This window comes from Notamacropus eugenii, chromosome 5, assembly GCF_028372415.1.
Source record: "Notamacropus eugenii isolate mMacEug1 chromosome 5, mMacEug1.pri_v2, whole genome shotgun sequence".
NCBI lineage: Eukaryota > Metazoa > Chordata > Mammalia > Diprotodontia > Macropodidae > Notamacropus > Notamacropus eugenii.
The window spans coordinates 353,298,811-353,314,096 of record NC_092876.1 but is presented as its reverse complement, the minus strand read 5'-3'; the positions used below and the strand labels follow the sequence as shown (position 1 = coordinate 353,314,096).

The 15,286-nt window shown below is 37.7% G+C and overlaps 1 protein-coding gene across 1 annotated transcript in view; it reads left to right on the top strand.

Annotated features, from left to right (window-relative positions):
- The first annotated feature begins 883 nt into the window (after positions 1 to 883).
- Positions 884 to 15,286, top strand: part of TIGIT (T cell immunoreceptor with Ig and ITIM domains) — a 31,954-nt gene continuing 17,551 nt past the window's right edge. The window contains exon 1 of the mRNA XM_072613948.1: positions 884 to 1,067. Within this exon, the coding sequence (XP_072470049.1) occupies positions 1,019 to 1,067 (49 nt within the window). The 5' untranslated portion in view covers positions 884 to 1,018. The remainder of the gene's footprint in view (positions 1,068 to 15,286) is intronic.

Here is a 15,286-nt window from a genome sequence, read left to right as displayed (position 1 = left end):
CCTCTCCCCTTTCCTTGATTTCCCTCCCCATAGGAACTGCATAGAGGTCTATAAAAAGGTTAGAAAATCAGTTACCTTTAATGAAGGGGAAAAAATATATCCAAGTTATTCATCCAAGATTCATACCACCCTGGTTGAAGGCATCAATGTACAGTGTACAATGTACAATGGATGTACAATCAAGGTACAATGGATAGAGCACTGAGTCTGGAGTCAGGAAGACCTGAGTTCAAATATAACCTCAGATACCAGCTATGTGACTTTGGGCAAGTCACTCAACCTCTGCTTGCCTGAGTTTTCTCCACTGTAAAATGGCAGTAATAGTAGCACTTATCTTGCAGGGCTGTTGTGAGGATAGAAGGAAATAACACGTGGAAAAGGTGCTTAGGACAGTGCCTGACTCATAGTAGGCTCTCTATAAATACTTATTCCCTTCCCTTTTCCCCTCTAAGTCTCCCCGTCATACGTGTTTCTTATTTATTTGCCTACCAGCATTCCACAGAGCCTTTCCCATGAACTGTTCAAAGCTTAGTTTTCCTTAAACCTGGAAATTTTTTTTAGCTGGATGAGATGGGGGAAAATATATGGAAAATTTCCCAAGGCTGTTGAATTCCCCATCTTGGATGATAGAGAGACATTGCATGTCAAACACCTTTGATTGTTTAGATGAGAACTGATAGACAAATGTAGCCTGAAGTAGCGGGGAATTGAGTAACAGCGATTCAAGGCCATCTGGCTTAAACCACATAGTTAGATGTTTGCCTTTGTGGTCTTTTTTGTTGACGTGTCATGGTCTTTGCTGAGGCTTGTCTTACCTTATCTGTACTTGCTAAGGGAACCTGTTTCCCCCACTCCCCTGCCACCTACAATGTTTTTGCTTAATTTGACATTTACATTTTTTCTTTTGCCCCACAACAGACATCTCCTGGTATGTTTGGTTTTGCTTATTTATCTGAAAGCTGGTCAGCTCTTTGGACTGACCCAACTCTGCTTCCTCTGGTCTTCCTCCAGCAACTGAATGAATTGGTGGCTCCTTCTCCTCTGGCAAGCCCTTCTCCCCAACTCAGGTAAGACTAGACAAGGAGGCAGCTTCATGCAGTGGAAGTATCTCTGGATTTAAAGTCCTGGGTTTTGAATACCAGCTCTGTCATTGTGCAATCTGTATGATGTCGGGAGAGTTGCTTATTGTTCTTAGACCTCAGTTTCCTTATCTGTAGAATAAGGGGGCTGGATTGCATGACAGTTGGAATCCCTTTTAGTTCTAGCTCTATGATCCTTTGATCTCTTTAGGTCTTTCCTCATTTGTAAAATCAGAGGGGTTAGGCTAGCTGAATTTTATGTCTATGATCCTGTGACTTTTCTAGGGCTCTGTTTCCTCATCTATAAAATCAGAGGATTGGGTCACATGATCTCAAAGGTCTTTTCCTTTATCTTCTTGGGGATCCCTTGGGGATCCCTAAAAGCAGCCAGGTGGGGAGCTTTGCTGAAAAATAATTAGAGACTAAAGAGCCCCCCAGATGAGGAACTATGGAATGCAACAACTCTGTGAAAGAAGACATTTGCTAGTTATTTTTGAGGAGGTTTCTGGGTTCTGGGTCAGAGCGGACACTGAGTAAAATTGTGAAGGATGCCAAGGTCTGCTTACTTTGAGTCAAGATCCTAAGGAGTTGAGCACAGCACATAAACCATTAAGACTAGGGATGCTGAGCTAAGAAGGAAGAAGCTGGGGGTAGGGGAGGGCCTATGGAGACCAAATTTCTCTTGTTCTTGCAAAATTATTTCTTTTCTCTCTTCTACTCCTCAACATTTCTGAGAAAGATAATCTATGAAGACTGATTACCTTAGTGTGAAATTTTTTTCTTCCTGTCCAGACACATATAGGCACAGGGGTGAAAGAGAGAGGCAGAGGATCGTTGGAACCTAAATCTACTTCACAGTTTTCTATAAACAACCTTGCTTAGGGAAAAAAGGAGTTGCCTTTTATTGATTTAATTGTAGGAGAAGATAGGGAATAATGCCACTCAATTGACCAATCAGCTATGAACCTATCTGTCTGTCTGTCTGTCTGTCTGTCTCTCTCTCTCTCTCTCTCTCTCTCTCATCTATCTATGTCTTAGGGTTCCTTGAATTATGAGGAATTACTGAGTTAGAGCAAGAAGATAGCATAGTGTGTAGAATGCCAGACTCGGAGTCAGGAAGACCTGTGTTCAGATTTGAGACTTAGACACTTACTAGCTGCGTGACCCTGGGCAAGTCACTTAATCCTGTTTGCCTCAGTTTTCTCAGTTGTAAAATGAGCTGGAGCAGGACATGGCAAAGCATTCTAGTATCTTTGCCAAGAAAACCCCAAAAGATGACATGAAGACTCGGATATGACTGAAATTAATGAAGAACAACAACCAAATAAAAAGAATCAGAGATAGCAAGATGTAAAGAACGATGAATTTGAAATTGGAGGATCTGGGCTTGAAATTTGACCCTTCTATTGTGTGACTGTAGGCAAGTCATTTTAACTCTTTAGTAAAACCTCAGTTTCCTCATCTGCAAAATGAGGGGGCTGGACTTGAGGTTTAACTTTAGATCCATGAATTTTAAAAAAAATGTGGACAAATTTCAATATAACAAGTTTTATTTGTAATTCTATGTTTTTAATCTTATACATTTAAAAACATCCTGAGCACAGAATATTTATCATGACAGACAGACAGACAGACAGACAGACACACACACACACAGACATACACACACACAAAAGCTAAGATATCTTGGGGCCAGTAGAGCTCTCAGATTCCACCTAATACCAAATCTTATGTTCCTAACACCCTCAGGAACTTTTTGCTTTAATTGGGGAAAGAAGTCATACAACAATTAGTATTGCACATAAAACGATTAGTGATTAGGAAATTATTATTCATAAGAATATTGGACCCATGATTAATCAGGAAGAGGGAGGGCTGAGTAGCCTTCAGGAAATTGCAAAACTCCTTTGATTGTCCCAAACTTATCTTAGAACAAAGGTGCATCTTTTTAGTACCAATATTCCACCAGTGGTGTTGTATGGTTGTGAGATATGAAACACAATGGGCTCTGAAATAATCAGAAATGAAATTTACATGATGGGCAATGGAGAGGGGGATGGTAGGTGGGACTCAGGCTGCTTCCCCAGGATTTTGATCTGATTCTGAAATGAAACACTCAGAGGCCATTGAACAGTTAACAAAACATGTATTTAGCCTAGTAAGGAAGGATAGTGCACAGGGATATAACACTTACCTTAGAGACATGAAGCTTTCCCAAACCTACCCTCATCTTCATTTACAGAAAGGGATGTGGTCAGCAGGGTAGGGCAGGGTAGGAGGTGGCAACTCCCTATGCTCCATCAAGTCTAAAAGACCCTGAATCTGTGTGAGCAGGCCATTTTGTGACCGTAGGTGAATTGGAAGCAACTGCCACTAGGAAGCTAGGGTCAACTAAAGAAATAGCAATTTGGCTTCAGCTTTAGCCCCCAGGCCAATGAAGTCTAGATTACCTAAGGGATGGAGAAGGCAAAGAGGTCAGATGGAGACTGATCCTATTAAACCTTTGATGGCAGGGTCTTAAAAGTCTTTGGAAAGTTCCTCTAGTATATAAATGGCTTTAGGGAGGTTACTGGACAGCTCTAATCTCAGATGTGAGGAGCCTGGCATAGGCAATACTGGAGGAAAAATAAGAGAATAAAGTCCAAACTAAAAAATAGAAAAAGCAAAATAAACAACTAAAAGTACATTTTTTAATGACCTGTTAAAAACAATCTGTTAAAATAAATTTGACAGTCTCTGAAATAGTAACTAAATGTAGAAAAGAATGAAGACCAGAAATTTTAGCTTTACTTTTCCCTTTGGAAGAACTAAATCTCAATGACTGGTTCTTGTGGTAGGTGACACCAAATTTTTGCAGTTCACAGTGATAAAAGATTGTGACAATGAGTAGGAGCTGCAGCAGTCAGTCAGTCATTTAGCATTTATTAAGCACCTACTAAATACCAGGCACTGGCTAAATGCTGTTGATACAAAGAAAGGTAAAAAAAAAAAAAAAAAAGACAAACCCCAATTAAAAGGTCTCTTTTCTTAACAGTTCATAGTCTTACTTGGGGAGATAACATGCAAACACCTACATATGCAAACAAGATATATACAGGATACATTTGGAATAAATTCAGGGGGAAAGCATTATGGTTAAGGAGGATGGGGAGAAGGTTCTTGTATAACGTGTGACTTAAACTGAAATCTGAAGGAAGTCAGAGAAGCCAGGAGGTGGAGGTGAGGAGGGACAGAACTGGCATGGGGGGCAGTTAGGGTTTTCAACTCAGAGTCCAGAGACGGAGTGAGGATCGACAAGGAGGCCAGTGTTATTGGATCACAGAGCATGTGGATGGGGATAAGGTGCAGGAAAATTAGAAGATAGAAAGGGGACAATGTATGAAAGGCTCTGAAAGCCAAACAGAAGATTTTACATTTGCTACTGGAGGTAAAAGGAAGCCACTGGAGATTATTGAATAGGGGTAGAGATGATACGGTCAGAAGATCAGTTTAGGAAGATCAGTCTTTTAGGAAGATCAGTTTGACAGCTAGTGTAGGATGCACCAGGAAAATCAAAGACACAGCAAAAAGGAGGATATTTCTGGAATCCACTAATTTTTCATAATGGTATAGCATCATATCATAACATGGCTAAGAGGTCAGAATGCAACTTGTCGAGAATCTGAGGAGATATAGAAGCTCTCACTGTGCCACTCAGTGCTCCGTGGACCACCAGTTAAAATCTCCTCCTCAAGAACGCCTTGGCAGCGGCAGCAAAAATACCAAATTTCTCCCCCTTCAATGTCTCTGCCAAGGAGCTACCTCACCTCTTCTCAGGAATGACTTTCTCTTGCCTTCATCCAAGGATTTAGGATTGCTACCAAGTTAACTAAGGGATCCTGCCTTTTTCCAGGTCAGTTCATAATCATCAACAAGAGAGTTTTATCTCTTTGTAATTAGAAAATTAAAACAAGGCACTTCCCAACAATTCCACCCTCTTTGTTCAGTTCCCCCCAAGGCCTCTGAGGGAAAGAGGAAGGGTCTTTAAGTCTCCTACACTAGAGGATCTTTTCTCATCTAAATAGCTTTTTCCTGGGGGAAAGGAGACCTGCCAGCTAAGGGGGACTTAAGTAATGATAGTATATAGACAAAAGGAGCAAAAATTAGAGAAGGAAGAGACTGCTCAGACCTAATGTTATCAGAAAAGGAGAGGGGCCATGAGGGAAAGGTACAATGTCTATGAGCAAAGAGAAGAGGGGGTGAGGTGGAAGAGGAGCATGTCAGGCTGGACATAACAGCATGGCCATGGCAATCCTAATACGGTGAGGCAAGCAAGGAGCAAAGCTAGAACTTACCTTAAAAGGTAGCTCTTGGGCAACCAGTCAGTCAACAAGCATTTGAAGTGCCTTCTTTGTGTGCCAGGCACTGTGGTAGGTGCTGAGGAATTAAAATACAAAGCAAAAACCAATCCTTACTCTCAAAGAACTTAGATTCTAATGGAAAGGTGGGACAAGAGGGAGAGATAACAAGTGTATATATGCATATGCACACATATATGTATATTTTGCTGGTGTTTAGTCATTTTCTTTTTAAATTATCTTTTTTTTTTTTTATTTTTTTTATTTTTATTTTTTTTTTATTAATTTTTTTATTTTTTTTAATGTTTAACAATCACTGCCATACAATTGCGATTTTATCCCTCCCCACCCACCCCCCACTACCTCCCTCCCTCCCCACGACTGCATACAATTCTGTATAGATTCTACATATACTTTCCTATTGAGTATATTTTCACTATCGTCATGCTATGTAGTCAGACTAAGATAAATGAAAGAATCCGTATAACAAATCAGAACATGATACACAAACAGATACACATACACAAACATGATCTGCTACATTATGTGAGTGACTTCCATATTTCTCTCTCTGAGTGTGGAAGGCTTTTTGCCTTGAGGTCCACCATTGGGATTTTTTTTTTTTTTTCAGAAGTTCTTGTGTTATTACAAAAATCTAAGTCTACCAGAAAAAACTCTCACACACTGTGGTTGTTGCTGTGCATAAAGTTCTCCTGGTTCTGCTCCTTTCACTCAGCATCAGGTCATATAAGTCCTTCCAGGCCTCTCTGAAGTCTTCTTGTTCATCATTTCTTATGGCACAATCTGACTCTTCATGACCCTTTTTGAGATTCCTTTGGCATAGATACTACAGTGGTTTGCCACTTCCTTCATTTTATAGAGGAGGAAACTGAGGCAAACAGGATTAAGTGACTTACCCAGAGTCATACAACTAGTAAGTGTCTGAAGTCAGATTTGAACTCAGGAAGAGTTTTCCTGACTCCAGGTCCAGCAGTCAATCCACTGTACCACCTAGCTGCCCACATACATACATACATACATATATACATATACACACAGCATAAATACGTAGTGAATAAATGCACATATATACAAAATAGGTGAACTAAAGATAGTTTCAGAGGAGTATATTAGCAGTTAGGGGATCTGAGTTGCATGTTAAAAGATGAGAAGGACTCTAAGGGATAGAGATAAGCAGAGATCACATTCTAGACCAGTGCAAAGATTGGGAGACATGAGATGGGTTGAAATATAGCCTGCTTGAGTCCATGTTGGCTTTGGATCAATGAATCAATAAGCATTTATTAAGCATTGACTAATATGCTAAACATTATTCTAAATGGCAAGGATATGAAGACAGAAATAAAAGAGTTCCTTTCTGTACGTGCTTGTGTAAGCATGTGCAGAATGCTGGTTTACCAAATGACTGGTTCACAATCTCAGAGAACCAGGAAGTGGAGTGCAAAGAGAAGGCATATTATAGACTGTGTATTAGCTATTTATCTAGGGGTGTCTCTGCATCTTGTTACTTTTTAAAGTAAAAAGCATTTATTAAATAATTATTTCTTTATTTAAGAAATAATTGTTATATGCCAAGCATGGTGCTAAGTGTTGGGGACACAAATACCAAAACAGTGACAGTCCTTGAAATTAAAAACATACATTCTTTAGAAAATTTTATATTTTTTCAAATAAGTTCATTTTCTCTTCTTTCTACCTATTCCTCCCAACACTGAAAAACAAAACAAAATTCTTGTAACAAATGTACATAGTCATGCAAAAAACAACTTTTCCTTGGCTATGTCCAAAAATATATTTCATTCTGTTTCTCGAATTAATTACCAATTTGTCATCAGGTCAGTAATAGCATGATTATCAGCAACTTGGACGTGTGGTTGGTCATATTTAAGTCTTTCAGAATTGTTCATTTTTACAATGTTGCTGTTATTGTATCAATTGTTCTCTTGGTTCTGCTTATTTCACTGTATCACTTCAAACAGATCTTCTCATGTTTCTCTGAACCTGTCCCTTTCATCATTTCTTACAATACATTTGTATTCCCCTACAATCACATTCCATAACTTGCTCAGCCATTCCCCAATCAATGTCACCCTCTTAGTTTCCAGCTCTCTGTAATTTGCAGTTCGATAGAGCTTGATGGTTGGGGCTGAGAGTCTCATGTTGAAAATGAAAGACTTCATGGGTCAGGCTGGAGGAAACAGGATATGTCACTCCATAAAAAGAGTGAAGAGGGTTTCTTTTTTCCCCAGGGCTATTGTTGATTCATGGATAGGTTGACTACTTTTTTAAAAGAGTCATTAACAAAAAAAGGCTCTGGCTTTTGAAGTGAAAAAGGATGACAGTGTCCATCTTTCTAGTTAAAGAGATAGCTAAGGACATCAGATAAACCCAAAATTTGGAAGCAGAGAAATGTTCCACAGTCGCATGTCCAGGAGAGCAGTGTCTGGCAGAGACAATATTCCAGGCAGAAGCTACATGTCTAGTGTAACAATATCCAGCAGTATTTCATTTACCAGAGACTAGGAAGGGGCAGGTCTGGTAGGAGTGAAGATAATGATATTAAAAGACTTCAGGGGCCTCACAACCTCAGAGGTATGAGCTGCGTCTTCACACATTTCCCTGGCTTCCATGTGTTTCTTACATGTATGCCCTTCTACATTTGTTCTTTGCCAACAACATATTGCCTGTATGCATACCCTTCAAAGCATTTTTCTGATGGGTATTCAGTTTTACCACTAATGGTGTAATATTTGTGCAGCTAGGTGGCACAGTAGATGGAGTGCCAGGCCTGGAGTCAGGAAGACTCATCTTCATCAGTTCAAATCTGGCCTCAGAAACTTATGAGCTATATGACCCTAGGCAATCACTTAACCCTGTTTGCCTCAGTTTCCTCATCTGTAAAATGACCTGGAGAAAGAAATGGCAAATCAGTCCAGTATCTTTGCCAAGAAAACCCCACAAGGGGTCACAAAAAGTCAGACCCAACTTAAATGACTGAACAACAACAAAACGTCTCCCACAAGTTTGTGGGGAAATGTTGAATTGAAGTTTTATGAAAATGCCTTTCATTTAAGTCCCTTTGCTTTGAATTGTGTCCTCTGACTATTAAAGGTAAATACATCAGCAGAGGCCCATGAGATAGACTTTAAGTATTTGTAACTCCAGCAAGAACCCTGAACCTTGGGGGAGTCACCACTGGATCACCTGCCTTATAAATCAAGGAGGTGAAGTAGGGAGTCAGTCACTCTGTGCTTCAGTGGTTGTAGTAGTCTGAGGCTGTAAGATCAGAGTTCAGGACAGAAACTTAGGCTTCAGCCACCTGAATGCACCAAACTGGTTCTAATTGGGATGATTCTAATTATAATCTATAATCCTAGGGAAGCTGTGGTCTTCAGTAGGGCCCTGAAGTCCATCCTCTTGGATAAATCAGATGAGATTGGATCAGAGGAGTACCTCAAATAGTAGAGGGTTTTAGATAATGGGTATAAAACATAATGACTTTGAGCAGGAGGAATGATATTTTGAAAATGGTGAAGGTCTTTCATCCTGGCAGCCAGTTTAGATACTATAATACCTTCCAGTCCATGCCCAAATACCACTTCTTTCTTCAATGTAGTCTTCTCTGCTCCCCCCAAAGGGAAATAATCCTTCCTACCTTCTTTGTGAGCTCAAATATGATGATTTTTATCTTGCATGCACTTTTAGACTGTACTTAATATTATGTTTATGCATGGACATGCTTAGAGAGGCAATGTGGGGTGATGGAAAATGTATTGAGACCCATGATGCCTCAGTTCTGACACTAATTGGGTGAACATGGGCCTGTAACCACAGATCTCACAGCCCCAGTTTTTCCATTTATCTTCTCTGTAAAATGTAGGTAATACTTGAGACATTTACATCTTGTAGCTATTGCGAGGAACACACTTTATAAACCACAAAGTACTTGGGGTTTATGGCAAGATTGCTTTTTAAAAAGATTTCACAATTTTCATCTCACCAGCATAAGATGAGAGTCCTTGTTCCTCTAAAGCCCTGGCAACCTGGAGTTCACATTCAATTTTATACTATTTTTTGCCACATCAATGGATATGAAATGGCTTCTTAAAGTTGTTTTAATGTGGATTTCTTTAATTATTAGTCAGTGTGCCCTTCCACAGTTGTTCTTTGCCAACAACATATTGTCTATGTGCATACCCTTGAATATTTGAGCTGAATACTTATTTGTGATTTGTGTCTCCTCTTTTGTAAATTGTTCATATAAAATTTTAAATATTGTTTTTATAGCCAATATTAGACATACATATCTTTCTAGTAGCATGTTTTTCTTTTTCTTTTCATTATTTACTTTTTTCCTTGTAAAAAAAGAAAAGGAATAATCATTTCTATTGAGCCTACTGTGTGTCAGGAACTATGCTAAGTGATTTTACAAATATTATTTCTTTTGATGCTTAAAAACAGCCTGCAAAGTAGATGCTATTACTACCCTCCTTTTATAGTTGAAGAAAGAGAGGCAAAGAGAAGTTAAGTGACTTGTTCGGAGTTATACAGCTAGTATTAGAAGAAAATTAGAGAAATTTATTTTATTTATTTAGTAGACAAAAAGCTTTCTTCCCCCATAGTTGAGATACATGCTATTTTATTTTCTGCTACCTTATCTATACTTGTTTTTACTTGATATTTTATGTTTATTTGTATATAATCCAGCGGGAATTTCATGTGATATATGAAGCAAAGTTCAGATCTACGTTTATTTTTACCCTGTTGATAAATCATTTTAAAGTATATTAACACCAAAAGGTCCCCAAATATTATAATTTTACTTTGAACATTTCATCCTGTTATTCCTATTTTCTTTGCCTTGTAGATTAAATAAAAGTACACCAATGGATCCTTGCTCCTTCAAGGTATTCTTAATTTCCAGTGCTTCTAATGTTAAATGATATATCCTTTCCCTGAATTTTGTTTTCTATCAGCATATCATAACTGAGAAGTGCTATGGAATAGAGAAAACAGAGCCAGTCTCCAAGTGAAGAAAACTTGAGCTTAGGTCCCCCCATAAAGGACAACCTGTGGGGCACCTAGGTGACACTGTGGGTAGAACTCCAGGTCTGGAGTCTCAAAGAACTGAATTTAAATTAAGCCTCAGAAACTTCCTAGTTGTATGACCCAGGAAGTCACTTAATCTTTGCCTCAATTTCCTCAGTTATAAAATGGGGATAATAATCTATGTCCCAGTCTCCAATGAGATAAATTCTTTCCTTCCTTCCTTCGTCCCTTCCTTCCAACTTGTGATTGGTTCTTGACTTAGTGGGGAAACCTGATTGGCATAACCTACTGCAGCTCAGAAATCCTAAACTCAAGCAATCCGTTAGTCTCAGCCTCTCCAGTAGCAGGGATTACAGGTGTGTATTATCACATCCAGGGCAGCAAGGTGGCACAGTGGATAGTGTACCAAGTCTACAGTCAGGAAGACTCATCTTCTGAGTTCAAATCTGGCCTCAGATATTAGTTGTGTGACCCTGGAGCAAGTCATTTAACCCCATTTGTCTCAGTTTCCTCATCTATAAAATGAACTGGAGAAGGAAATGGCAAACCACTGCAGTAGTTCTGCCAAGAAAACCCCAGATGGGATCATGAAGAGTCAGATCTGACTGAAAATGATTGAATAGCAACCACCAAACAAAACTACCTCTTTATCTTTAACAAATCCTTTGACATCTACATATTGATGAAAATATGATACCACTGATTTGCTTGAGAAGACTATACCTTTATAGCCAGACATTTGATTGAAAGGTACAGAGATTATGAGATCCCACTGTGTTTATTTGGCTCACTGGAGCAGAATTCAACCTTAACAGATATTCTCCAAGGAGTTTCTCATCCATATGTAAGTATCATACAAGATTCCTTGATTAAATACAACTTGAGGCAAATCTGACCAGACTGTGTGATTATTTTAATTTAAGCCATAAAACAAGGAGATTCATGCTTCTCAAAGGTGTTCATCGTCATAAAACTTATCTACGATCCAGAGAAGATCCCAGTACCCTATATATAGCAGGGTCCTCTAAATGCTTCTGTTTGTAGATGATGTTGAACTTGTTGCATCAAGCCCTAGAATGTACATGACCTTCTCAGCACATATTTACTCAAATGAGTTCAACCTAACAATCAATTTGGCAAAAATTAAATGGATAAAAAAATGCTTATTATCCCAGACTATGACACACAACTGACACAGTGGATTCAGGAGGTCCTGATTTCAAATCAAGCCTCAGACACTTATTAGCTGTGTAACTGTGGAAAAGTCATTTAACTGCAATTGTTTCTCCTATATCTATCTATCTATCTATCTATCTATCTATCTATCTATCTATCTATCTATCTATCTATCTATCTATCTGTATTTATCTATAAGTATACATATATACACATACACACACATGCACACATATGTGTATGTATGTGTGTATATATGTATATATGCATGCATGTGTATATATATCATATCCACTGTGCCACTTAGCTGCCCAAATGTCATCCATTCCACTATAAAATTCCATCTATGTGTAACTCATTGTCTACCTAACAAATCAAAGCAGATCCTAGAAATAAAGAAAGACTGTTTTCATAGCAACCCAGCAGTGAGGCCCTGCCCCTGGGAGAGGCCAGCAGAGAAATCCCACATCTTGGGAAGGTTAACAGGGAGCCCCACCTCCAGTACAAGCCAGAAAGTAAGTAAACCCTCTAGTGCAAGCAAGCAGCTAGTTCCTGAAGCCCAGTGAAAGCTTGAAACAAGACCCTGAGCCCCAGTACAAAAAGCATGGGACCAGAGCTCAGTTTTTCACATAAAAACACCAAGTCACCAAATACACAGAAAAAATGAGCAAAAAACAAAGAAAAAGAACTTGACCATAGAAAGTTACTATGGTAACAGGGAGGATCAAGGCATAAACTTAGAAGAGGACAATAGTGTCAAAATGATTACATGTGAAGCCTCAAAGAAAAATGTAATTTGATCTTAGGCCAAAAAAAAAAGAACTCCTAGGAGAGCTTAAAAAGGATTTTAAAAAGCAAATTAGAAAAGTAGAAATTGGGAAAAGAAATAAGAGCACTACAAGAGAATCATGAAAAAAGAGTCAACAACATGCAAAAAGAGATACAAAAATTCAAATTTAAAAAATAGAATTGACCAAATGGAAAAGGAAGTACAAAAGTTCATTGAAGAAAATTATTCCTTAAAAATTAGAATTGAGTAAGTGGAAGCTAGTGACTCCATGAGACATAAAGATATAATAAACAAAATCCAAAAGGTAAAAGTATAGAAGAAAACATGAAATTTCTTATTATAAAAACGAATGAGTTAGAAAATAGGTCCAGGAGAGATAATCTAAGAATTATTGGACTACCTTGAAAGCCATGATAAAAAAAAAAAAAAAAAGCCTGGACAACATATTTCAAGAAATTATCAAGGAAAACTGCCCTGATACACGAAAGGGCAAAATAGAAACTGATAGAATTCATCCATCACCACCTGAAAGAGATTCCAAAATGAACATTTCTAGTAACATCACAGTCAAATTCTAGAGCTCACAGATCAAGGAGAAAGTATTGCAAGCAGCCAAAAAGAAACCATTCAAACATCATAGAGCTACAATCAGGATTACACAGGATTTGGCAGCTTCTACATTAAAGAACCACAAGACTTGGAATGTATGATATACCAGAAGACAAAGAAGTTGGGCTTACAACCAAGAATCATCCACCCAGCAAAATGGAATATAATCTTTCAGGGAAACAATGGATATTTAATGAAACAGAGGACTTTTAGGCATTCTTAAAGAAAATACCAGAGTTGAATAAAAAATTTGACCACCAAATACAAGACTCAAAGGAAATATAAAAAAGTAAAAAAGAAACAAGGAAAACACAAGAAATTCAATAAGGTTAAACTTTATATTTCTATATGGCAAAATAATATTTGTAACTCTTCAGAAATTTATTACTGTGAGACCAATTAGAAGGAGTAGACAGAGACAAAGTTTGTGGGTATAAGATGGTTGTGATACCTTAAAAAGTGAAGTAAAAGGGTGGGAAAGAAGATTGTACTGGAAGAAGGAGAAGGGGGAAATAATGAGGTAAATTATCCTACATAAAAGAGGGATGAAAGAGCTATTATAATAGAGGGGAAAATGGTGAGGTGGTGGGGGGCAAAGCTTAAACCTTACCCTCATCAGAATTGGCTCAAAGAGGGAGTAACATACACATTCAGTTGAATACAGAAATCTCTCTTACCATATAAGAAAGTATCAAAGGACTGAGATAATAGAAGTGGAGGGGGCAGGGAATTGATAAAAGGGAGGGCAGGTTGGGAAGGTAGTAATCAGAAGTAAAATACTTTGAGGAGGGAAAGGGTAGGTGTAAGGGAAAGAGGGATAAACAAAGGAAAATTAGCATGGAGAGAAATACACAGTTAGTAATCATAACTATAAATATGAATGAGATGAACTCACCTATAAAATAGAAGCTGGTAGCAGAATGGATTAAAAACCATAATCCTACAATGTGCTGTTTATAAGAAACACATTAGAAACAAGGAGACATACACAGAGTAAAGGTAAGGGGTTGGAGCAGAATCTCTTATGCTTCAACTGAAGCATACAAAGTATCAGCAGCAATCATGATCCCAGACAAAACAAAAGCAAAAATAGATCTAATTAAAAACAAGGAAGGAAATTGTATTTTGCTAAAAGGTACCATAGACAATGAAGTATTATCAATACTAAGCAGTATAATATCTAAATTTCTCAAGAAGTTGAATGAGAATGATTATCTCAACAGATGCAGAAAAAACCTTTGACAAAATACACCACCTAGTCCTATTAAAAAAAACACTAGAGAGCATAGGAATAAATGGAGCTTACCTTAAAATGATAAGCAATGTCTATCTAAAATCATCAACAAGCATTATATGTAAAGGGGATAAGCTAGAAGCCTCCGCAATACTATCAGGAGTGAAGCAGGAATGCCTATTATCACCTCTATTATTCAATATAGTACTAGAAATGTTGGCTATAGCAATAAGAGAAGAAAAAGAAATTGGAGGAATTAGAATACACAATGAGGAAACAAAACTATCACTCTATGCAGAAGATGATATCATACTTAGCGAATCCTAGAAAATCAACTTTAAAACTACTTGAAATTATTAACTTTAGCAAAATTGCATGCTATAAGAAAAACCCACATAAATCATCAGCATTTCTTTATATGACTAACAAAGTCCAGCAGCAAGAGATAGAGAAATTCCTTTTAAAATAACTGTAAACAATGTAAAATACTTGGGAGTCTACCTGCCAAGACAAACCCAGGAACTGTACGAACACAACTACATAACAGTTTTCACACACAAAAAAGTAAGTTCTAAACAATTGTAAAAGTATTAATTGCTCATGGGTAGGCTGAGTCAATATAATAAAAATGACAGTTCTACCTAAATTAATCTACCTATTCAGTGTCATACCAATCAAACTATCAAAATTTATTTTATAGAGCTAGAAAAACTATCAAATTCATTTCAAGGGAATCAATGAAAAAATGTGAAGGAAGGTAGTCTAGCCATACCAAATCTCCAACTGTATTATAAATTAGTAATTATCAAAACAATCTGGTACTGGCTAAGAAATAGAGTGATGGATCAGTGGAATAGATTAGGTACAAATTACATTATAGTTAATGACCATAGTAATCTGCATATAAGATTTGAATTTGACTCAAAGAGTCAAACTTTTGGAACAAAAACTCATTTCACAAGAACTGATGGGAAAACTGGAAAATAGTATG